At 42.1% G+C, this 25997-nt stretch overlaps 1 protein-coding gene across 8 annotated transcripts in view; it reads right to left on the reverse strand.

Moving 5' to 3' along the window:
• Positions 1 to 242: 242 nt before the first annotated feature.
• Positions 243 to 25997, reverse strand: part of ZNF577 (zinc finger protein 577) — a 34925-nt gene continuing 9170 nt past the window's right edge. The window contains exons 4-10 of one of the 8 annotated variants that reach the window (XR_004281137.1): positions 25289 to 25372; positions 22552 to 22678; positions 22189 to 22284; positions 13884 to 15071; positions 12811 to 12960; positions 7858 to 7953; positions 243 to 354 (exon numbers count right to left, since the gene is read on the reverse strand). Coding sequence is in view for 6 of the 8 variants with exons in the window: in XM_032324024.1 (XP_032179915.1) it covers positions 13717 to 15071; positions 22189 to 22284; positions 22552 to 22678; positions 25289 to 25372 (1662 nt within the window). In the remaining 2 variants the exon portion in view is untranslated. Of the gene's footprint in view, positions 355 to 2855; positions 3037 to 7857; positions 7954 to 11158; positions 12961 to 13176; positions 15072 to 22188; positions 22285 to 22551; positions 22679 to 25288; positions 25373 to 25997 lie in introns of those variants that run through there. The other 7 variants (XR_004281138.1, XM_032324026.1, XM_032324027.1 and 4 more) reach the window with 7 other exon arrangements.

Consider the following 25997-nt stretch of genomic DNA (forward strand, 5'->3'; position numbering starts at 1 on the left):
ACCTCTTGCTGTTTGCATCCTGTGGCAGTGTTGAATTCTTGGGTAAGGGGATCCGAGGGTCTTTCACTTCCCTTATCCGTTATTGCTCCTTTCTCTTCCCAGAAGCGCCCGGTGTTAGTTAGATGAGTCCTTTGAATGTGCTTGGTTAACTATAAACTTTATCCTCCTCCTTGCTTGTCTGCAGGACGGGATTAACGTTTGACCTTCATCAGTCCTTCTATTGGCTATTGTTTTCTATCCAATAAAAGTGAGACTGTGGAGTAGCTCGTGGCAGCAGTCATTTTCGACCGTTGTCCACTGCTCCCAATCTCTTGCAGCTGACTTGTTTGTGCCTAATTCTTCTCTCGTCGCAGACTGGAAGCGGCAGTTATTGACGTAAAAATATACATAAAACTAAATTAGCATTTCAAAGTATACAATCCAGTGATGTTTACTACATTCACAATGTTAAGCAACTACCACCTCTACCTAGTTCCCACTTTTATCATTCTAAAAAAGAAACAAACAAATCCATAACCACTAAACAGTCAGTCTTCATGCTTTCTTCTCCCCAGGCCCTGGAACCCACCAATTTGCCATCTCTATAGATTTACCTCTCCTCCACATTTCATACAAACAGGAATACAATATGGGGTCCCTTGTGTCTGGCTTTTTTCAGTTATCATGTTTTGGAGGCTTATGTTCATTCAACAACATTTCACTTGCATAGGTAATCAATATTCATTATGTATATCTATGTGAATACATGTATATACACACACGTACCACATTTTGCTGATCCATTCATCCACTGATGGACACTTGGATTACTTCCACCTTTTGGTTATTGTGAACAGTGCTGCTGTGAACATTCATGTAGAAGTACTGAAGTACCTGCTTTCAATTTTGTTCAATATATAGCTGCGGGTGGCACTCCAGGGTCATATAGTAATTCTATATTTAACTTTTTTTTTTTTTTTTTTTTTGTCAGAGTGAGTGAGTGCAGGCAGACAGAGTGGCAGGCAGAGGCAGAGGGAGAAGCAGGCTTCCTGCTGAGCAAGGAGCCCGATGTGGGACTCAATCCCAGGACGTTGGGATCATGACCTGAGCCGAAGGCAGCCGCTTAACCAACTGAGCCACCCAGGCGTCTCCTATATTTAACTTTTTAGAGGAATTGTGAAATTGTTTTCCACAGCAAGTGAACCACTTTCCATTCCTGCTATGTTCAAGAATTCCAACTTCTGCAGTGTTATCCTTAATATTAGTAAATACTGGGCATTTTAGGAAATGCTAAGAGAGAAAATGTTTCTAGTGCCCAAGGACATGTTTTCATAATAAATTCAAAGTTCCTGCATTATACAGCAATTGCAATAAATATACATGAACACACACATGAACACAAGTCTTTTCTCCCCCCTTGTCTCATATGTTGCTTATTTTTTAGTATTCCATGTAAATCTTTTATCACTTTTGCATATCTAAAAAATAAAGCTCTAAAACAATAGCAGTTTCAAGTAGTGATAGTTCATCACACTTGGCAGAAACACTACAAAAGACAGTAAAAATAAGGACAGCAAATTTATGCAGTATAACGCTTTAGAATTCTTATTAAGTCAAATTATATATTATAAGGTATTATGATATAAGGAAATAGAACATTTCTATTTCCATGAGATTTTATTACTTAATATTTTATGTCTAATAAAATGTTATATTATAAGCATAATATTTATGTTTAATAAATTTTATTAACTCCTAAAAATTATGTTCCTCCATGTCATTCCAAAAAATGACATGTTCCTCCATGTCATTCCAAAAAATAATAAAGTCAAATACGATGTACAATGAGATGTGATTTTTCTTGTCTTTTCTGCACTCACTACAACTGCAGGATCCCTCCCCTGAATGAATATCCTAATGTGTAACAAATGTGACTTGAAAAGAATGATTTTCCACTTTCACTGCATCCACAGGTGTTTCCTTCTAAACACATAGCCTGTGAGTTTCAAATGACATTTTTGACAATCTCTGCATTTACAATGTTTCTCCCTTTCGGTGCGATCCCTGTGGTATACTGAGAGGAGTCTTCAGATGAAAGGCTTACAGCTTTCATTGCATCTAGAAGGTTTAATTCCTATAGAAGTTCCAGAATGGTCTACTATAATCAAAGCGTTCATGACATTTCTATTTTATATGAGTTCTCTGAATAGACAGGATTAATCAAAAACTATTTCTCACATTCCTATAGTCATTGCATAGAGAATTTTCTCCTATGCTGAGTTTGCTGATGATTAATAAGAGCTGACTTCCGGAAGAAGGCTTTTGGACATTTGTTGCACCCATAGGGCCTCTCTTCTGTGTGAGTTCTCCGGTGCCCAATGAGAGTTGACAAAGTAGCAAATGCTTTCTTACAATCACAGCATTCATATAGTTTCTCTCCTGTATGAATTCTCTGATGTACAGTAAGATAGGATTTAGCTATAAAGGCTTTATTACAGACATCACATTTGAAAGGCTTCTCACCTGTATGGGTTCTCTGATGTATAATGAGAGTTGACTTACAGGACAAAACCTTTCCACATTCATTGCATCTATGAGATTTCACTCTCGCGTGACAATTTTTTTTTTTTTTTTTATATAATACCTGCTCCCTGATTTCCCTTTATTTTTTTTTTAATTTTTTTTTAAAGGTTTTATTTATTTATTTGACAGACAGAGATTACAAGTAGGCAGAGAGGCAGGCAGGAAGAGAGAGGAGGAAGCAGGCTCTCCGCGGAGCAGAGAGCCCGATGTGGGGCTCGATCCCAGGACTCTGGGATCATGACCTGAGCCGAAAGCAGAGGCTTTAGCCCGCTGAGCCACCCAGGCGCCCCTCGCGTGACAATTTTGCAGATGGTTAGTGAGACCAGACTTCTAGATAAAAGCCTGCTGACATTTGCTGCAGCCATATGGTCTTTCTCCTGTGTGAATTCGCTGATGAATTGTAAGATGTGCCTTAGTGGAGAAGGCTTTCTCACAGTCTGAACATTCATATGGTTTCTCTCCCGTATGAATTCTCTGATGGACAATAAGATGTGTGTTCAATGTGAAAGCTTTATCACATACACTGCATTTGAAGGGCTTCTCACCTGTATGTGTTCTCTGATGTATAATAAGAGTTGACTTAGAGGACAAAACCTTCCCACATTCACTGCATCCATGAGATTTCCTGACTACATGCTGAGTTTTCTTATGATTAGTGAGATCTGACTTCTGGATGAAGGCTTGTTGACATTGACTACATCCATACGGTCTCTCTCCTGTGTGAATTCGCTGACAAATCATGAGCTGAGCCTTTTTTGAGAAGGCTTTCTCACAATTTGAGCATTCGTATGGTTTCTCTCCTGTGTGAGTTCTCTGATGCGCAGTGAGATGTGTCTGAACCATGAAGGCTTTATCACATACTCTGCATCTGAAAGGTCTCTCTCCTGAATGAGTTCTCTGATGTAAAGTGAGTTTTGACTTCCAAGGAAAAGCTTTCCCGCATTTACTGCATACATAAGATTTCCGTTCTCTATGATGAGTTTTCTGATGACAGATGAGTGCTGACTTTGTAATGAAGGCTTTTGGACATTGACTACATCCATATGGTCTCTCTCCTGTGTGAATTCGCTGATGGATTATGAGCTGAGCCTTTTTTGAGAAGGCTTTCTCACAATCTGAGCATTCGTATGGTTTCTCTCCTGTGTGAGTTCTCTGATGTGCAGTCAGATGTGTCTGAACCATGAAGGCTTTATCACATACTCTGCATCTGAAAGGTCTCTCTCCTGAATGAGTTCTCTGATGTAAAGTGAGTTTTGACTTCCAAGGAAAAGCTTTCCCGCATTTACTGCATACATAGGATTTCCCTTCTCTATGATGAGTTTTCTGATGACAGATGAGTGCTGACTTTGTAATGAAGGCTTTTGGACATTGATTGCACCCAAATGGTCTGTCCTCTGTGTGAGTTTGTTGATGAGTAATTAGCTTTAACTTACTGGGAAAGGCTTTCCTACAATCACAGCATTCATGAGATTTCTTTCCTGCACAAGTTCTCTGAAGCAAGGTCATGAGTGGTTCATAAGAATTCACTGCACATTTATTCCATCCATATGGTTTCTTACCTAAAGGATTTGGGTCATAATTAGTGAGCTCTGACTTCTGAGTGAAAGCCAATGTACCCACAATAGAATGAGCAGGATAATAAGGAAAGGTCCAGAAAAATATTTTTTCCATTTACTATAAAAAACAGTAATGAGACAATCAGTAAAATCTGAGTAAGCTCTGTAGATTCGGTAATGGTTCTATATCCATACCAATATTCTGATTTTTTTCTTTTTTTAGTATTTTGTTTACTTGGAAAAATTAACTTATTTCTAGGAAATACACATTCAAGTATTTTGGTATAAAGAGTTCAGAAAAACAGGATGTATGTATGTGTGTGAATGGAATAATAGGTGAATAGAATGTGATAATGCAAATGTGGTAAAATATTACCACTTAGGGAAATCTAGAAAAAAGAATATGTAAGGGACACCTGGGTGATTCAGTCGGTTAAGCGTCTGCCTTGGGCTCAGGTCATGATCTCAGGATCCTGGGATCGAGCCCCATGTCAGGCTCCCTGCTCTGCAGGGAGTCTGCTTCTCCCTCTGCCCCTAATCCCACTCATTCTCTCTCTTTCCCTCTCTCTCAAAAAAATGAATAAAACCTTAAAAAAAAAAGAGTATGTAAGAAATTCGTGTATAATTTTGGGATTTCTCACTAAGTCTAAATTGCTCAGAAATAATCATTTTCAATAGGAGAAAAATATAAAATAAAGGACCTTTATGTAAAGATATGTAGGAGTATTACTTATAACAGCCTGAACGTGGAAGGGAGAATTTGTTTTATGTTCACACAATGGCACCCTGCACAGTACTCTGGTACTCTTGATCTAGTGCTGGTTATACAGTATACTGACTGTAAAAATTAACTGAGCTGTACCCTTATATCTATCTATTTTTGTGTATGTTACACTTCAAAAAATTTTTACATAAAAAAAGTAAGCAAAAATTTAGGCAGGAGTCAGGAAATGCTTACATGTAGGAGGAATTTGGATATTATACTAATAGTAACAGGATGCCATTCAAGGTATTAGTGGGAGAGATAACATGTCCTGATTTTCACTTTAAGAATGTCATCCTATGGAGCACCTGGGTGGCTCAGTGGGTTAAAGCCTCTGCTTTCGGCTCAGGTCATGATCCCAGGGTCCTGGGATGGAGCCCCGCATCGGGCTCTCTGCTCGGCAGGGAGCCTGCTTTCTCCTCTCTCTCTGCCTGCCTCTCTGCCTACTTGTGATCTCTGTCTGTCAAATAAATAAATAAAATCTTAAAAAAAAAAAAAAGAATATCATCCCGTGTGATATATATCAGTTATCACACTAACGAGGTCTTAAGTATTGTGACATAAATACTATTTTTAGGATTGTGGACTGTGCTTGGGAAAATTTAGATTATACTTTAGATCTTTCCCTCTTTCCTCCAACTCAGAAGACTGTTATTTCCATATGACAGTTTAGTTATCTTCCATACTCAGATAATTGTCGGAACCTGATGTATTTATAAGTCTGCATGTTTCTTTTTCTTTCTTTTTTTTTTTTTTAAGATTTTATTCATTTATTTGACAGAGCTCACAAGTAGACAGAGAGGCAGGCAGAGAGAGAGAGAGAGGGAAGCAGGCTCCCTGCTGAGCAGAGATCCCGATGCGGGACTCGATCCCAGGACCCCGAGATCATGACCTGAGCCGAAGGCAGCGGCTTAACCCCCTGAGCCACCCAGGCGCCCCGAAGTCTGCATGTTTCTAAAGTTTCTTTTTGTCTTCATGAATTTTGGGGGTAAGAGGATGGAACAACTGACTTCTATTACATAATAATAATAAAAGACCAATAATATTTATTGTTATTTAAATAATAAAAAAGACCAAGAAATCTGGCTATTACATGGAGAATAGAGAGAAGCAAGAATAAAGAAGTGAGAGCATTCTCAAGAAAACTATAATAATTTTGGCAAGAGACAATGGATGTTGGGACTTGGGTGAAAAAATAGTTACAGAAAGGAGTAGAGGACCTCCAGATACAATGAGGAGAAAGTACAGACGACACTCGCTGATGGACTGGATTTGTGGTGTGAGTGAGAAGAGGAACCAAGAGTGACATGACGTTTGAAGTAGTTATTAGATCTCCGAGTGGAGAGATGAAACACATAGGCACATGTGTATGGATAAAAGAAGAGGATCGAGTCCCACATCAGGCTCTCTGCTCAGCAGGGAGCCTGCTTCCCTTCCTCTCTCTCTGCCTGCCTCTCTGCCTACTTGTGATCTCTGTCAAATTAAAAAGAAAGAAAGAAAGAAAGAAAGAAAGAAAGAAAGAAAGAAAGAAAGAAAGAAAGAAGAAAGTCTAGGTTGGAGACAGAAATTTGGGGCTCATCACATATAAATAGTATTTTTTTTAAAAGATTTTATTTATTTATTTGACAGACAGAGAACACAAGTAGACAGAGGCAGGCAGATAGAGAGGAAGGGAAGCAGGCCCCCTGCTGAGCAGAGAGCCCGATGTGGGACTCGATCTCAGGACCCTGAGATCATGACCTGAGCCGAATGCAGCGGTTCAACCCACTGAGCCACCCAGGTGCCCCTATAAATAGTATTCTTAAGGCCATGAAAATGAATAAACCACACTAGGAACAAATGATAGAAATAGGCTAGGATGAAGCTTCATGATCTCTGACTCTGGAGACTTTTGAAGATGCCCAGAGAATGGACAAAGTCCATCCATCAGGTGCAGACAATGACTGAAGACAGATGCCAACATTAAGTCTTTTTTTTTTTAAAGATTTTATTTATTTATTTGACAGAGATCACAAGTAGGCAGAGAGGCAGGCAGAGAGAGAAGAGGAAGCAGGCTCCCTGCTGAGCAGAGAGCCCGATGTGGGGCTTGATCCCAGGACCCTGGGATCATGACCTGAGCTGAAAGCAGAGGCTTTAACCCACTGAGCCACCCAGGTGCCCCGCCAACATTAAGTCTTGAACAAACATCTGGTAGAGGCAGGTTGGAATGAAGAATCTTGGCTTCTCATTCAAAGATAAGCATAGTTAACCCCTCTTACTGATTCTTTTTTTTTTTTTAAGGATTTTATTTATTTATTTGATAGAGAGAGATACAGCGAGAGAAGGAACACAAGCAGGGGGAGTGGGAGAGGGAGAAGTAGGCCTCCCACCAAGCAAGGAGCCCGAGGCAGGGCTAGATCCCAGGACGCTGGGATCAGGATGCAAGTCGAAGGCAGACGCCCAATCGACTGAGCAACCCAGGCACCTCTCTTACTGATTCTTTTCTAATTCTTTATGCAACAGACAACAAGCTCTAATATATTTAGACACCACCACTGTGGTCAACATTCCCACCTTCTAGCTTGTTTTGATACATTCAGAGAAGGCCCACTGAAGTCCAAAAACCTGAACCTAGGATAAAAGGCTTCTGTGTTAACTAGAATTGTGACATCCCTTGATCAGGTAAAAGGGGTGAAAATAAGAGCTGCTGAGAAAACAGGAAGGGCCACTGCCACAGAGGAAATAGAAGAGGAGGAGGAGGTTTGGAAGCTGTACAGGAAACATTCTACCAAACATAAATCAATCCAAAGAGAGAAAAAGAGAAGCACATCTCCCCAAAACACCAGGCAAATGAGAGCCTCATTAATTATTTAGGTGTTGGTAAGGACCTCTAAAGCCTGACCCTTGGTAAAATGCATTTGGAAGGGGTCATCCTCTCATGGCCAACTACATTACTTTCAAAGTCTCACATCTTCTTGTTCTCAGTTGTTCACGTACCTGAAAAGTACTGACATTGCATTTCATTTTCTATGCTCCATGACTCTTCTTTATGCTCAAAATTAAGGATCATTTCTGGCTTGGTAGCTGGATAGCCTGTTCATGGGAAATGACAAAGACTTGGACACTTATAATTGGACTTGGTGGGAGACATCTAAGGAAAAGCATGAAAGTCTCAGGAATTGACAGTTTCACCTTGACAGATCAAGTATCTATCGAAGGTGAGAGCACACAAATTCTATCTGGGAACAGAAGACAGACTAAGAATCTATTGCCTATAAACTGAACTCCAGTATCTTGAAGCTCTTTGGAAGCCAGGGCAACTGAAAAAGGCAAGGCTATGGTCTGTGGCAATTTGCATGACACAGAGCAATCATCTTTAACTTTTGTCACAGATTGCTAGAATTCTCTAGCATCATACCCAGATATAGATTCTTCTGAGCAGAACCTAGTAGCTGCCACTCTTCCCAAGGCAGCTGCTTAACCGATTGAGCCAGCCGGCCCCCCTACATCATACGTTCTTATATATCTATTTACCTGCATTCCTTTAGCAAATTCAGTGGTCTACATTTTATTCTACCTTTGCCCTAATGTTGACTGTATGGTTTGTTCTTCCTTCAGTTGTGAATTTAGGAGTGTTTGTATGTTTCCAATTGTTATTTTTATAAGCCTCTGCAAATCCATGATGACAAGGGCAAGAAACAAAAACCCACCAGGGCCTTGGTCATTTTCTTCTGTTCTTTGGAAATCATCAGCATTTTTAGTCTATTGTCTTTTCTGGTTCTGCCTATCTGACAAGCAAGCTCTGATTAAGAGTAAAGGAGACAAGGGGCACCTGGGTGGCTCAGTTGTTAAGCCTCTGTCTTTGGCTCAGGTCATGATCCCAGGACCCACACTGAGCCCCACACGGAACCCTACATGGAGCCCCAAATCTCATCCTGCTCAGTGAGAAGTCTGTTTCTCCCTCTCCCACTCCCCCTGCTTGTGCCACTCTGTGTCTCTGTCCAATAAATAAATATCTTAAAAAAAAAAAGAATAAAGGACACATTTCAATGACAGACAAGCTTGTAGAGTTTTTTAATATTCTTTTTTTAAAAAGTATTTTATTTATTTATTTTGAGATTTTATTTATTTATTTGACAGACGGAGATTACAAGTAGGCAGAGAGGCAGGCAGAGAAAGGAGAAAGCAGGCTCCCTGCTGAGCAGAGAGCCCAATGGGGGCTCGATCCCAGGACTCTGGGATCATGACCTGAACCGAAGACAGAGGCTTTAATCCACTGAGCCACCCAGGCGCCCCTAAAAAAATATTTTATTTATTTATTTGACAGAGGAAGAGGTTCTAAAGTAGGTACAGAGGCAGGCAGAGAGAGAGAGGGGGAAGCTGGCTCCCCGCTGAGCAAAGAGCCTGATGCGGGGGCTCAATCCCAGGACCCTGAGATCATGACCTGAGCCGAAGGCAGAGGCTTAACTCACTGAGCCACCCAGGCACCCCAGCTTTTAGTTTTGACAATTACTCAACACCCTTCTTTTCATGGGGGATGAATTCCTTTTTTAAGAGAGAGCACATATGAGTGCAGGGGTTTGGGGTGGTGGGTGGGGAGGAGAGAGAAAATCCCAAGCAGGCTCAACACTCAGTGTGGAGCTCAACACAGGGTTCAGTCCCACGACCCTGATATCGTGATCCAAGCCCAAGTCAAGAGCTGGATGCTCGGGGCGCCTGGGTGGCTCAGTGGGTTAAGCCTCTGCCTTTGGCTCGGGTCGTGATCCCAGGGTCCTGGGATGGAGCCCCGCCTTGGGCTCTCTGCTCAGTGGGGAGCCTGCCTCCCCCTCTGCCTACTTTTGATCTCTGTCTGTCAAATAAATAAATAAAGTCTTGAAAGAAAGAAAGAAAGAAAGAAAGAAAGAAAGAAAGAAAGAAAGAAAGAAAGAAAGAAAGAAAAAATGGAGCCCTCAGAGAGCAGACCAATCAGCCCACACACCAGCTAGGAATTTCTAGTCTACCTTCACCCCTAAAACACAAATACAGAGAAAGCCAAACCTGGAGTAACTGCTCCCCTATACAGAACTAGCACTAGGCAACTTCTTGTGGGACAGCTGATTCTGGACTTCTTCCCTGAGGTCTGGCAGGTTCAAAAATCTAGAGACCCAAGTTCTAGACTGGAAATCAAGACAAAAGTAGGTAGAATCTGTAAATCTGTATAGACTGTGTTGTGAGGTTCTAAAGTAGGTAAATCAAATTTCTTTCCACTGAAATCATCATCCCATTCATACCAATACTATTTCAAAATTGCCTGCTTAGTCTTCAAGGCACTGCATGGCAGACATTGCTCTAGAAGTTTTCTGTTTGTGGTGACAAGAGCTGTTAAGAGGAGGCCAGGACAAAACACTCCACAGAACACAGACTACCAAAGCTTTTTTCTGAGATCAGGAGCAGAAGGGATGGGATCAAGGGAACAGTAAGGTTCAGTAGGACCTACAAATTCCCCTCCCAAGCTCCTAATATGGGGTCCACCTAGCCCCCCAGAGCAGGAGGAATGCGGGCAAATGCCTCCCACACAACAAGAGCTCTCTAGAGCCATCTCTTGCTGCAGTCACACAGCAGGAAAAGATCTACCAAGATCTCACCTTGTCCAAGCTGAGCCACAGGATGAGCTTGGAATCGACCCCAAGAAAACCAATTCCCTCACATGCTGCATATAGAAGCCCCAGTCATCTTTAATAGGGTCTGACAGGCACCCTCTTTAATAGGTACTTGAACCCAGGCAGAATTCTCATGTGAAGAAAAACAAAGGCAGATGGACTTCATGTTCCAGAACCCCTATGGCAGCCAAACAGCCAAGAAGCACTAGCCACTAACTAGGAAGACAATATATCCCAAACTGCACCTTCCAGAAAACTGTGCCTCAGTTGCCAGAAAAGCCAGAGGGACTAGAAAGAGACCAAACTACACTCCCCAACTTCAGCTGGGCTTGGGTCTCCTCCTCATGGGATCAGGTTCTCACTGATGGAAATATCTCCTTCTGGCCTCTTCCTGGAAGGCTGAACAACCTAGGGTTGGGGCTCCAGTCACTAGACTGGCCTCATCTACCCCTTTGCTCATGTGGAGAGAAAACTACCCCACAGTAGTTTTTATAATCCATTTACTACAACATTCTTAAGCAGACAGAGTATCTATAATAGCTGTTTTGACATCATTTTCTGTTAATTCTGTCACCCAGGTCAATCCTGGGTCTCTACTGACTTTTTGTCATGTTTTTAAGTCCTAATTTTGTTGTTGTTGTTGTTGTTGTTGTTTTGTATTTGCATACCTGGGTAAGTTTTGACTAGATGCCAGACACTGATTTCCACACTGTTGGTTTTCTCAGTTGATGGACTTTCTCTTCTTTAAATACTACTGGGTGTAGGTCTGGGAAGCAGTTAAACTGCTTGGAAACAGTTTGGTTTTGTAGCAGCTTGTATCTATCGTTTGTCTGGAGAGCTCAGAGCAGCCATTACTCTAGAGCCAATCTGAGTGACCCACTGAGGCACTATTTTTCTGAAGTTCCACTGTGACTTTCCAAATATTGGGAGGGGTTTCCATCCCAACTGGTGGAAACAAATTACTCCCAACCTGTGCAAGTTCCAAGGATAGTTCTGCCTGATCGTTCCAGTGGTTCTTCCTCCAGCCCAGGGAGCTTCCTCACACATATGTGCTGATTACAACTTCAAATCATGTGGAGGAATGGGTTCGCCTCGGGTGCAGCCCTCTCCTCTCCTTTAACCTGCACCATAAATTTGAGCCACCTTGAATTCTCCAAACTCTAAACTCTGCCTCGATTTGGAGAGACTGCCAAGATCTGATGAGATTCCCCCTCCCTATGCTACAGAATGGAAACTCTGTCCAGGCTGGGGTAGTCATAAGACTCCCTTCATTTTTTCCCTTTCTTTCAAGTTAGCTGTGCTGATCTTCCCATTACTCTATGTCTGAAGACAGGCCATTCATATATTTTGCCTATTCCCTTTTTGTTACTTACTGAGTGAATAAAATTAAACATTTCCTGTTAAACAAAAAAGGTTGTTGGAATTGGCTGTGAAGAATTCTGTTACTTAGGTGCATTATGGAATATGCATTCTACAGTCAGAATAGGATGTTGATTTATATGATTTCAGAATACATACAAATACGTTTGACAGCATTTGCAGCACATAAATCTCATATTCCTTTAGAGCATTTATGAATTCTTTTCCAGCACTGATCGTTTTATTTATGTATCTTAATAGTATTCTTGCTGTCACATCTAATGACACAGGTGTAAGAGTCCCTGATTATAGAAAAAAAGTTACTGTATTTGGACTGCAATTATCAAAGATAATTACTTCTCTGTGAACACGCTTCTCTAGATTTATTTAATGGCTAGGTAGGAATATCCTGTAGTATGAATACTCTGACATCTAATGTTTTTGTGGTAGACAGAATGGACTCCCAAAGATGTTCATGTCCTAATCTCCAGACCCTGTAACTATGTTACATTATGTGGCAAAAGGCATTTAAAGTAAAAGATGCAATTAGGTATTTTAGGGCCATGTGAATCGTTTCTAGAATTTCACAGGCTCATAGAGAGGAATTGTGCCTCAGGACAAATCATATCCAGAGCCTCAACCAATTCTTGATTTAGAGTGTTTAAACTCAAGATTTAGATGGAATTTTAGACTGAGTTGGTACTGTAATAGGTTGAGACATCTGGAGGTGCTGAGAGAGACTGAATGTATTTTTCATGTGGTATGGATACAAATAATTGGGTGCCAGAGGGTGGTCTGAAGGAGGCAGAATAATGGCCCCCAAAGATGTCTACATCCTAACCTCCAAGACTTGTGAGTATGTCACAGTATAAGGCAAGGGGAATCAAGGTAGTAGGTGGAGTTACAGTTGCTAATTAGCTGATTTTAAGACAGGGAGGTTATCCTAGATTACCTGGGTGGGCCCAGTGTAGTCACACAGGTCCTTACATGTAGGAGAGGGAGGCAAGAGTCAGTGTCAGAGTGATGGAAGAGTTAACCAGCCACTGCTGGCTTTGAAGGTGGAAGAGGTCTGCAAACCACAAATTCAGGCAAATTCTAGCAGCTGGAATGACAAAGAAAAACAGGTTCTCCCTGGAGCCTCCAAAAAGAAATGTAGCCCTGTCAACCCCTTGTCCAGCAAGACGCACTTCAGATTCTAGACCTCCAGAGCTATAAGATAATACTGTGTTGTTTTAAGCCACCAAATGCATGGTTATTTGTTACAACAGCCATAAGAGACTAATAAAGTTGTAGCTCCATATTCATCACATTCACAGGGTTTTGCTACATAACACAGGATTTCATTTATTAGAGAAGTCTTTCCCAGATTCCCAAGATTCAAAATTGTGACACATTTGTTAGTTTGGCAAAGAATCCCCATCTTAGAATTTCCATCTTTTATTGTGTTCAGGGGTTTCTCCTTCCTATGAGTTCTTCCACATTTTACTGAAAACGCTGTCCATATTCAATGTCTCTAGAGGTATGTTTCTACACTTCTCTGATGGGATGAGGTAGAACTTATCACTGAAATCATCATCACATTCTCTCCTAATGTTCTGGTCCTGTGGGAATTCTTCGATACCAATGGAGGTATCACCTCCAGGAAAAGGTTTTCTCACATTATCTGCATTGCTGCCCAGTGAAATTTCATAGAAATTTAGTAAGTCTGAATTCTCACAGACTTATCCTCTATCCCACCTCTATACCTCTATACCACCAGTGCATCCCATAGCATTTGTGTCCAAAATGAACTCTGACATATGTCAAGGATTCTTGCTACAGGCTTTTCTGATATCAGATATATTTTGGTACCACTTTCCTACACAATGTCTATAATATATAAGACATAATTTATCAAAGAAGGTGTCACATTCACTGCATTTGCAAGACTTATTCCCTGTGGAAATTCCCGATTACCTACTGAGGCCTGACTTCTTAGAAAAGGCTGTTCCACAAACACTACATTTCTATCCCCGAGGAACTCACGGAGGTTTAACGAGGGCTGAGTTCCCAAAGAAGGTATTTCCACAGGCACTGTGTTCATGTTGCTTTGCTCCTGTGCAAGTTCACTCACGTACAAAGAGCTAGGACTCCCTAAGGAAGGTTTCTTCACCTTCAGTGAATTTATAGCTTTCTCTCTTGTGTGAGTTTTCTTATGTTTAATGAGGACCGACACGTGGGCAAAGGCTTTGTCACATTTGCTGCACTCATACGGTCTCTCTCCAGTATGAGTTCGCTGATGCTGAAAGAGCTTTGACTTGCTCCTGAAGGCTTTTTCACACTCACTGCATCTGTAAGGTTTCTCTCCTGTGTGAATTCTCCAATGCTTGGTCAGGTCCGACTTGAAAAAGAAAGTTCTTCCACATTCACTGCATTTATAAGGCTTCTCCCCCGTGTGAAGTCTCTGATGTGCAATGAGGTATGCCTTCTGGGAGAAGGCTTTCCCACACACACTGCATCCGTAGAGTTTCTCTCCAGTGTGAGATTGCTGATGTCTACTGAGCCGGCACTTCCGGCTGAAGGCTTTGCCACATTCAATGCACCCGTAGGGTTTCTCTCCTGTATGAGTTCTCTGATGTACCATGAGCTGCGACTTTCTAGAGAAGGCTTTTCCACATTCACTACATTCGTGGGGTTTATCTCCAGTATGAGTCCTCTGGTGTTCAGTGAGCTGAATCTTCCTCATGAATGTTTTCCCACATTCATTGCATCCGTGTGGCTTCTTTCCTCTTTCAGTTCTCTGATGCCTAATGAGCTGTGCCTTCCTGGAGAAGGCTTTCCCACACTTACTGCATTCATGTGCTTTCTCTTCTGAATAAGTTTTTTGATGTTCATTGAACTGTGATCTAATGCCACTGGGTTTCACCCATCCATGGCATTTAAGTCCACTAAGAGTTGTATCCTGCTGGATGTAGACTGATGATTTCCCACATCCACTAAACTCATCAGAGTCCTCTCCTGCATATCTTCTATTCTGAATAACAAAACCCAAATGTGGTTTCAAACTTTTACAATGTGAGCCAAACTTATTGTGTCTTTGTGTTAAAGGAACAAGACTTTCATATAAATCAGAATTATTTCCAAGTGCATAACTTTGCTGATCTCTTTCCAAGGTTTTACTCTCGTTTTGGTTTTCTGGGTGCCAGTGCATATGGTCAATCTCCCATATTTCTTCTAGGAAAAAGAACAATGAAAACATCCACGATACTTTTAAGGGGGAAAATGTAAAAAAAAAAAAAAAAGTGCCATGGTTTGGGCTAGCTCTTTTTTTTTTTTTTTTTTAAAGATTTTATTTATTTATTTGACAGAGAACACAAGTAGGCAGAGAGGCAGGCAGAGAGAGAGGAGGAAGCAGGCTCCCTGCTGAGCAGAGAGCCCGATGCGGGACTCGATCCCAGGACCCTGAGATCATGACCTGAGCCGAAGGCAGCGGCTTAACCCACTGAGCCACCCAGGCGCCCTGGGCTAGCTCTTTATAAGATCCCTGTCTAAGAGAAATGTGCCCTATGTTCTATGAAAAAAGATATTTTAAAACTGCAGAAGGAAGAACAGCTACTTTAGAAAGAATGGATAGCCTACAATGAATAAATATAACCTGGGATTCTTCTTTCCAAATAGGACCTTGCAAAATGGAGACAAAAGTAAAAACAGAACCACACTATGATTGGAATAAAACAAAAGACGATGAAGGGGATGGATCCATTCACCTGACAAATATTCAATGTGCTGGTGTTTGGGAATATATTACAATATGATATTTAAACATTAGAATAAGGGGCGCCTGCATGGCTCAGTTGGTTAAACGCCTGCCTTCAGCGCAGATCATGATCCTAGGGTCCTGGGATCAAGCCCCGCATCAGGCTCTCTGCCAGCAGGAAGCCTGCTTCCCGCCCACTCTATCTCTGCCTGCCTCTCTGCCTACTTGTTCCAAGAAACGAACAGCCAATGCAAAAACCCAGAGGCAAAAAAACTTAGGCATGATCAAGAAATACAAGAGAGGCTGGTGTGCCTGAACTATCGTGAGCTTAAGTGAAGTGGAAATAGTTAAGTATGAAAAGGGAGGAAGAATTGAGAACATAGAGATGATGTAGTAAGACTTTGTTATAAGTTAGATTTTATTCTAAGAGCAATGGCCATAAGCTACTGAACATTTTTGGAAGGAACACAACCCACTTTGAATTGGTATTTCCCAATATATCCCAATATGGCTGTTGTATGAAGAATAAACCGGAGGGATGAAGATGTTGAGAGAATACACAGGAGGCTACTGCAGAGTTCAGGCAAGAGGTAACAGCAGCTTCAGCATGACTGACCACCACAGAGATGGAGAAATGTGCAAGAACAAGGACACAGTACAGAGAAGGGAAAGACAGTGATAAGAGGAAAGATAAGCCTCACTGTAAGAATGAATGCAGAGGAAGAAAAGGGAATCATCCAGGATAGCTTCTCAGTATGTGGTTTACACATCTGGATAGCTGCTGGTGGCATTTAATAAGGTGAAGAAGATTAGGGAGAGAGGTTTGGCATTTATGGAGAATCAAGCGCTACATTTTGAGGGATATATCAGGTCTGAGATAATATACACATTCAAGAACAATTATGATGTTTCCAGTTAGATCTGAGTGTGGAGAAAGTTCTAGACTTCAGATACCACTTTTTTAAGTGGGCAAGGAGCTCAATGCAGGGCTTGAACTCATAGCCCTGAGATCAAGAGCCAGACACTTAACCAACCGAGCCATCCAGGAGCTCCTTCAGATAATAATTTTAAGTCATGAGTACATAAACAGTACTTAAATATTTGAACTACACAGAACCAGATGAGGTAATATAGCAAGAATGAAGAGAGAAAGAGGAAGACCCAGGAAAAGAATTTCATGGATTCCAAGTCTTAAGAGTTTTGGGAGAGGCATCTGAAAATAAATCCAGAGACATCACTCATCAAACATATAAACGATGTGGGTTTTCAAAACAAAGGTGTAGAATTGGAAAATCAGAATGCAGGACCTAGGGACACCTGGGTGGCTCAGTGGGTTAAAGCCTCTGCCTTCGGCTCAGGTCATGATATCAGGGTCCTGGAATCGAGCCCCATATCGGGCTCTCTGCTCAGCAGGGAGCCTGCTTCCTCCTCTCTCTGCCTGCCTCTGCCTACTTGTGATCTCTATCAAATAAATAAATAAAAATCTTGAAAAAAAAATGCAGGACCTAAAGCATCTCATCCCAAGACTACTGAGGTAAAATATTCAACAACTGCCTTGTTACTAAACCTTTCCCCTTTCATTCCACCTGTACACCAAAACTAAACTTACATAAAACACCAATCACCTATTAAGAGTAATACTGTATTCAATACTTCAATAGCTTATGTAAAAATGATACAACCTCACTCAGTCTAATATATCGACACATGTATGTCCACTTAAAACTTAAAAATAGGTCCTCTAGGGCACCAGAGTAGCTCAGTCAGTTAGGTATCCAACTTTTCATTTGGGCTCAAGTCATAATCTCAGGGTCGTAAGAACGAACCCCACAACTGGCTCCATGCTCAATGTGGACGCTGCTTAAGATTCTCTCTCCCTCCCTGCCTCCTTACCCTGCTCATGCGCATGCACATTCTTTCTCTAAAAGGAAAAAAAAAGGTCCTTGGATCATCTGCCCCTGTCCCAGAGAAGAGTACAGTTGTACTGACTGGTGGAAACATGACCTTCTCCACTTAGTTTAGTCATACTATAACTGTGTACTGTGCTGTTCAACAACATTTTCTACAATCCTGGGAATGTTCTGTATCTGTGTTTTCTAATATGGTACCCACTAGCCATGTGTGGCATTCAGCACTTGAATGTGGGTGACCAGAGTGGCAGTGAAACTGAATTTGTGGGGCGCCTGGGTGGCTCAGTGGGTTAAGCTTCTGCCTTTGGCTCAGGTCATGATCCCAGGGTCCTGGGATCGAGCCCCGCATCAGGTTCTCTGCTCAGCAGGGAGCCTGCTTCCTCTTCTCTCTCTGCCTGCCTCTCTGCCTACTTGTGATCTCTGTCAAATAAATAAATAAAATCTTGAAAAAAAAAAGAAAAAGAAAAAAAAAAGAAACTGAATTTATAATTTTACTTAATGTTAATTAAATTAAATTAAAATAATTAATGTTAATTAAATGTGTGTGGTCAGTGGCCAAGACAATGGACAGCACAAACATAGCTCATTTATATCCATATAAACCATATCTATATTTGCCATTATAATCTACTTGACATACTCATCCCCAAATTTTCTTTTTTCAACTAATGCCACAATCTTTCTCTATCTGTTCCTACATCATCTCTGTCATCCACCAATTAAGAGATTCATTCCCCACCCAGGAACAAAACATCAACCTGCCTTATCTACCATTTTTCCTAGAACTCAAAGCTGTAACATTCTATGTTTCAATGCTACTACCCAGTTACCAAGCAAGACTCGAGCAAGCTATCAAGCAAGACTATCTATAAATAGCTTTACAAAGTTAAAACAGAACCAAATTCACACTTTTTTTTTTTTAAAGATTTTTATTTATTTATTTGACAGAGAGAGATACAGCGCAAGAGGGAACAGAATGCGGGCGAGTGGGAGAAGGAGAAGCAGGCTTCCCACTGACCAGGAAGCCCAAGGTGAGGCTTGATCCCAGGACCCCAGGACCATGACCTGAACCAAAGGCAGCTGCTTAACGACTGAGCCACCCAGGTGCCCCAAATTCACACTTTCTAAGCCAATTATTAATATAAAATCCACAGGGATCAGCCATTTCCTTTCACATAGTCTCCTACAGGCAATTTATTAAAAATCTCCCACATTGCCTTCCCCATTTCCATCTCCAAAATCTTTTTACTGACTCATCATTTTGATTTGACACTCAGCTATCTTTCTTACAGCACTTTTTAAAAAAAGATTTATTTATTTATTTATTTATTTGACAGAGATCACAAGTAGGCAGAAAGGCAGGCAGAGAGAGGAAGGGAAACAGGCCTCTGACTGAGCAGAGAGCTCAATCCCAGGACCCCGGAATCATGACCTGAGCCGAAGGCAGAGGCCCAACCCACTGAGCCACCCAGGCACCCCTTTACAGAGCTTATTTTATAATTCTTCCAAAAAGTACTTTTTTCTTTCTTTCTTTTTTTTTTTTAAAGATTTATTTATTTATTTGACAGAGAGAGATTACAAGTAGGCAGAGAGGCAGGCAGAGAGAAGGAGGAAGCAGGCTCCCTGCTGAGCAGAGAGCCCGATGCGGGACTCGATCCCAGGACCCTGAGATCACGACCTGAGCCGAAGGCAGCGGCTTAACCCACTGAGCCACCCAGGCGCCCCACTTTTTTCTTTCTGTAACATTTTACAAAAGCTCAATTTTCTCTAGTTTTGCAAAAACAGTCCCTATCTATGCCTCACAATCAAATGCTAAAAATTTTAGAATTTTAGCACCTATGTCGAATCGACCCTTTGCAACTTGGACTTTGAAATTCAGAAGGTATTTCTGTCCTTCACTACATCCAACTTTCAGAGTGCAGTAGGGTGGCTGTTCTTCAACGACAGGGATCCAAGCATAGCTGGTCTAGCAAGCATATTTCCAACCTCATATGCTCAGGGCACTCCCCATATCTACTAGATTAGAAACCAAATCTCAAGAGACAAAGCCAGTGGTTTGAAAAAGTGCCCATGTAGTTTATACACATCCCTGATTCAAAAACAAAATTTAAGAACAAAACAAAACAAGACCTATGTTCAAAACGTGAAGAACAGATGCAAGCAATGGTGTCAGTGAATGATTATGTAGTCTACACGCAGGAAGGAAGAGTAAGACAGAGACCTTTCCTCTATATGGAAAAAGAAGCCTCATACCCACCAGTAAAACAATACAAAAAACATGTGATCATGACTGAGTCAGTGTGGTATAGACACAGTCCTCAGCTCAATGGACATTATATGACCTGTGGTATTCAATAAAATGTATCACTTCCTCCTCTTTGGAATAAGGTTGTCACTTGTTTCTGGGACATTTTCTTTTCTTTTCTTTTTTTTTTTTTAAGATTTTATGTATTTATTTGCCAGAGAGAGCGCGAGCACAGGCAGGCAGAGTGGCAGTAGAGGCAGCAGAGGCGGAGGGAGAAACAGGCTCCCTGCCGAGCAAGGAGCCCGACGTGGGGCTCGATCCCAGGACACTGGGATCATGACCCAAGCTGAAGGCAGCCACTTAACCAACTGAGCCACCCAGGCGTCTCTGGGACATTTTCTGACCTTCCTACCACAGCCCCCAAACTTCTCACTCTACTTCTCAGTCTCTAAATATATGTAGACCTCTTTTTTCTTTTTTTTTTTTAAGATTTTATTTATTTATTTATTTGACAGAGAGAGGTCACAAGTAGGCAGAGAGGCAGGCAGAGAGAGAGGAGGAAGCAGGCTCCCCGCTGAGCAGAGAGCCCGATACGGGACTCAATCCCAGGACCCTGAGATCATGACCTGAGCCGAAGGCAGCGGCTTAATCCACTGAGCCACCCAGGCGCCCAAGACCTCTTATTTTTTTAACCAGTTCTCATTCAACCTGTTTTCTTATCACATTCCACTGTTTTGTTTTGTTTTTAATTTTTTTTTTTAAAGATTTTATTTATTTATTTGACAGACAGAGATCACTGGTAGGCAGAGAGGCAAGCAGAGAGAGAAGAGGAAGCAGGCTCCCCGCCTAGCAGAGAGCCCGATGCGGGGCTCCATCCCAGAACCCTGGGATCATGACCTGAGCCGAAGGCAGAGGCTTTAAACCACTGAGCCACCCAGGCGCCCCACATTCCACTGTTTTAATGCTCCCTGCCCACTGAGGAATGCAGCCATGCCATTATAAGGGACTAACTGGACAAGTGAAAACAGCCAATGTTGTGCAGCAACTGGTGCAGTGCAAGACTAAATGATCACAGCTTCCTCTGAGGCGGGAACTGAGTGTGCAGTTCTCTGAAGACTTTTCAAAACAATAGAATCTAATAAAAATAGCAGAGACTGTCAGGAATAATACAGAAAACTCAAGGCAACTCACAGTGGCCAAGCACCTCACGTGTACAGCAGCACAGCAGAACCTAAGTAAAATGCACTAAGAGTAAGAGGATTCACCAGGAGGAAAAATGATCTCCGGTCCCAACATTAAAGCTGAAGGAAAGAGGACTTCCCAGGATCATTATCCTGGCTGCCAGCAAAATACAGAATTAGAGGTCCGATCAGACCACAGAAGGGGAAATGTCAACCAGGGAATAATAACTGTCGGAGTACAGAGAGCTTAACTCTTCAAATATACTCGAATACATGCAATGGTAGTGAAGACATTATCTGAGAGGAAGGAGGACTCTGTTTTGCATACAGGAAGGACATCAAAGGGCAGATGTGCTGGTGGCTGGCAACACACAGTGGGTTACACTGCAGATTAGATGTTAGTAGAAGAGGGCAATTTGGGACTTTCCAAAAAAGAACAGAAAGTTTAGGCCTTGAGAATGAATGAAACTTTTTTTTTTTTTTTAAAGATTTTATTATTTGACAAGACAGAGATCACAAGTAGGCAGAGAGGCAGGGAGAGAAAGGAGGAAGCAGGCTCTCTACTGAACAGACAGCCCAATGCGGGGCTTGATCCCAGACCCTGGGATCATGACCTGAGCCAAAAGCAGAGGCTTTAACCCACTGAGCCACCCAGGCACCCCTGAATGAAACTTTTAATGTGAGAATCAAGCAAAAGATTTAAAAAACAAAACAAAACACACACAAAAACCCAGAGCCTGGAAGCTGGGGAAGCAGAGGCTGATTAAGTAAACAGAGGTGCCCTAAGAGACAAGGTACGCGTAGTTTTTAGATGAGCTCAGGTGAGGCGGTTGTCAAGGAGGGATTTTAGCCCTTTCGAAAGAGGTGGGGATGGGCAGAAGATGAGAACTGTGCCAAATGCAAAGCCATCTATGAGGGAGCAAGTCGGTGAGGAACAGGAGGCGGGAACGCCGCAGAAAAGGAAAGGGAGAAGACCAGCACAAGCTAGGCAGGAGGAAATGAGGTACGAAATCTGGATCCTACAAGAGCCAAAACTGTAATCAGATCTAGAAATGAGGAAAAAAAGGAAGACCTCATCCTTTAATAGCAGGCAAAGAACAGCCCAATTAGTAAGATACAGAAAGGAGTTGCTCAGATTTCTGTGTCACCAACTGGTATAAGAAAAGTTCTCCACACACTTCCAAAGTGTTGACCTTTCACTGGCCAACTGGAGTTTTATTGTCCTTTCTCCCCATTTTCTTGGTTTTCACTCACTCACCAGGACAACTTTGACTCCGAGCTGCTCCCTCTACCGTCCATGGTGGCTCTCCTTGCAACAACTGGAAGAGTGAAACTGGTTTGCTGGCTTGATAACCTGTAAATGGGAACTCATTAAAAACTTGGCACCACGTATTTAAGCTTGGGGAATCTGTGAAAACTGGAGAAAGTCTGTATATCATTTATACTTCAGTAAAGCAAAATTCTTCTCCTGGAGAAGGGAGAGCATATACGCTCTAGCGCCAAAGAGGAGAATAAGTCTATTCCCTACAGTGTGTTAGCCCAAACCAGGAGATATTTCAGAGACACTACCGATTTTATTGAATGAGGAAGAGAAGGCAATGGATTGTGATGTTGTCCTCACCCACTGACACCAGGTTCCTATAGTTCTCCAGCATCACATCCCGGTACAGGTCCTTCTGAGATGGAGCTAGTAACTGCCACTCCTCCCAGGAGAAGCCCACAGCCACATCCTCGAATGTTAACAGTACCTGTAACAACAAATGCCAACACAATCTAAGGTGGGACAGATGTCGCAGGAAAGAGGGACAGGAACACATTCTAGTCATTTTCCCATGATAAGTTATGCCTGTGAGTATTTCACGTACCGCAGAACCTTGTGTCTTAGTTCATTTGGGTTCCTGTAAGAAAATACCAGAGATCGTGTAGCTTATAAAAACAGAAATTTGTTTCTCACAGTTGTGGAAGCTGGGAAGTCTCAGATCAAGGAGCCAGCATGGTCGCATTCTGGTGAGAGCCCACTCCCTGTGTGGCAAAGGCCCCACCTTTGCTTACACATCATCTTTGGGTTAAGATCCCAACATATGGATTTTGTGAGGACATAAACCTTCAGACACCACCACCACAGAATTCTATTAATTAGTTCTTCTTAGCCTAAAAGAGTACTACAGTAATATTTGAAAAAGAGTATTTGCAGAGACAAATCAATGTGGAGGAAGACTGTTCATTATTTATAACAGGGAAAAACTATCCACAGCTACATGTCCATCAAAAACTGATGGGAGGGCGCCTGGGCAACTCAGTTGGTTAAGTGTCCAACTCTTGATTTCAGCTCAGGTCATGATCTCCAGGTTGTGAGACAGCCCTGTGTTCAGCTCCACACTGGGCATGGAGCCTGCTCAAGATTCTCTCTCCTTTTACCTCTGTCCCTCCCCACCATCTGCTTCAATTGTGCATGTGCTCTTTCTCTCTAAAAAATGGAAAACCTTAAAAAAAAAAGCAGTTGAGGATATACTGCAGTACCTCCATGCTGTAACATTACTACACAAACATTAAAATCAATTTGGTAAGGGGTGCCTGGCCTGGCTGGCTCAGTCAGTAGAGCATGTGACCATGTTATGTAGAGAGATTATGTAAAAATAAAATCTTTAAAAAAAACAATGTGGTAGATGTAAACCTATTGATGCCAATGATTTTCAAGGCACTCTCTCAAATGAAAAAGAGTCAAGTCCCCAAGTTATATATATAATATGATCCCAGAGTGTGAAAAATCTTAATAATATATATAATTATGCATGTATAAGTACACATATTTATGCATATAAAAATGTATATAAATATATACTATCACATGTCAATTATACAAAGAGATTGACTGGAGACCCAAACTATTAACATCTGTTACCTCTTGGGTTCAGGGTTGAACAGGAAGAGGAGAAAGTGGATATTCTCTTTTGGTGTAAATACTTCTTATTTTTTTTTTTTTATTAAAGATTTTATTTATTTATTTGACAGATAGAGATCACAAGTAGGCTGAGAGGCAGGCAGAGAGAGAGAGAGAGAGGTGGAAGCAGGCTCCTTGCTGAGCAGAGAGCCCGATGCGGGGCTCAATCCCAGGACCCTGGGATCATGACCGGAGCCGAAGGCAGAGGCTTTAACCCACTGAGCCACCCCAGCGCCCCATGGTGTAAATACTTCTTTATGTTTGAATCTTTTACATGCAAATGTAGCCATGTATCACGTTAAGTAATTAAAAATACAAATGCCAGACCAGGAATAATTGACTCTGCCTTCATTCTCTAAACCTGTGGCTAAGAAGGTATAAAGGAAGCATTGCCACTATCTGTACTCCGAGCTGTTATCAAAGAGTGGAACTTTCAGCTGTCTTCTGCCAAATGATAGACTAATTCTTCTTCTTCTTTTTTTAAGATTCTATTTATTTATTTGACAGAGAGAGGGAGAGATCACAATTAGGCAGAGAGCCAGGCAGAGAAAGAAGTACGGGGAAGTGGGCTCCCCACTGAGCAGAGAGCCCGATGCAGGCCTCGATCCCAGGACCCTGAGATCATGACCTGAGCTGAAGGCAGAGGCTTAACCCACTGAGCCACCCAGGAACCCAAATGGCAGAATTCTTCTTAATGGAGGATCACTCAAAGGTCAAGCAGCCCATTCTATTAAATAACTTAGGCTTTATTCCTGGGTAAAGTGTGGACTGCCAGAAGGTTCTACTGTCCAGGTGCACTGCTTTTGAAGAATGCTGTCCAATCAAGTGCAATCTTTCATTGCACTAAGGGCAAGGAAATTATTTTCCCTGAAGAACTGCTTTATTTTCTCCTCAAGGTCACTACAAATCATGTAACTTTTCATGTTTTTCTTGTTATTATAGCTGCCAAAAATGAGACACAAATTCAAAGGTAAGGAAGCCCACAAGATCTTAAACTTTTATCTCGGTTCCATCCTTAAGGGCTTTGTATGAATACTGTGACCCATATATCTTGCTTCCTAACTTGCCCAGATTTTAAGATTATAGCCTAAACTTATTTTCTGACAGATCCTGATTTTTATCAACATACACTGTGTCATTTTATCAGACTGTGTTTTATTTGACATTTTAAAAAAGATGTTATTTACTTGTTCCACAGAAGGAGTACAAGCAAGGGAAGCAGCAGGCAGAGGGAGAAGCAGGGTCCCCACTGGGGAAGGAGCTCGATACAGGGCTGGATCCCAGGACTCTGGAATCATGACCCAAGCCAAAGGCAAACACTTAAAAGACCGAGCCATCCAGGTGCCCCAGACTGTTTTAGAAGCTTCCACAAATCCACTGGGAAACATAGGACAAAAATAGGCAAAGTAAGCCTTACCCAGTCCTTGGTCATGTTCTTCTGTTCTGAAGAAAGGACTAGCCAACTGCAGGGTATACTGTCTTCTGTCTGCTCTGGGCCTGCCTGGAAGTTATGGTCAGATATCTCAGGTCAGGCTGCTGCCAGAAATGATGATCTCCCAAGAGTGGGACCTCCACCTTCTTTCAATACTGAAAATATTTTATTCCTGTAGACTAGAATCTGTGGATTCAAGAGCAAATTCAACTGTAAGAGGATATGCACCTGGGACCCCAGCTTTCTCTTGCCATGTAGACTTACTCTAACAAAAGCCTCCAACATGTCCTCTTTTTTAAAGATTTTATTTATTTATTTCACAGAGAGAGATCACAAGTAGGCAGAGAGCCAAGCGCGGGGGGGGGGGGGGGGGGGGGGGGCAGGCCCCCTGCTGAGCAGACAGCCTGATGCGGGGCCCTCAGATCACGACCTGAGCCAAAGGCAGAGGCTTAACCCACTGATCGAGGTAGTAAAAAATCATGAGCATCGGGGCGCCTGGGTGGCTCAGTGGGTTAAAGCCGCTGCCTTCAGCTCAGGTCGTGATCCCAGGGTTCTGGGATCGAGCCCCGCATCGGGCTCTCTGCTCAGTGGGGTGCCTGCTTCCTCCTCTCTCTCTGCCTGCCTCTCTGCCTACCTGTGATCTCTGTCTGTCAAATAAATAAATAAACATTTTTAAATTAAAAAAAAAATCATG

The sequence above is a fragment of the Mustela erminea genome, chromosome 19 (assembly GCF_009829155.1).
Source record: "Mustela erminea isolate mMusErm1 chromosome 19, mMusErm1.Pri, whole genome shotgun sequence".
Taxonomy (NCBI): domain Eukaryota; kingdom Metazoa; phylum Chordata; class Mammalia; order Carnivora; family Mustelidae; genus Mustela; species Mustela erminea.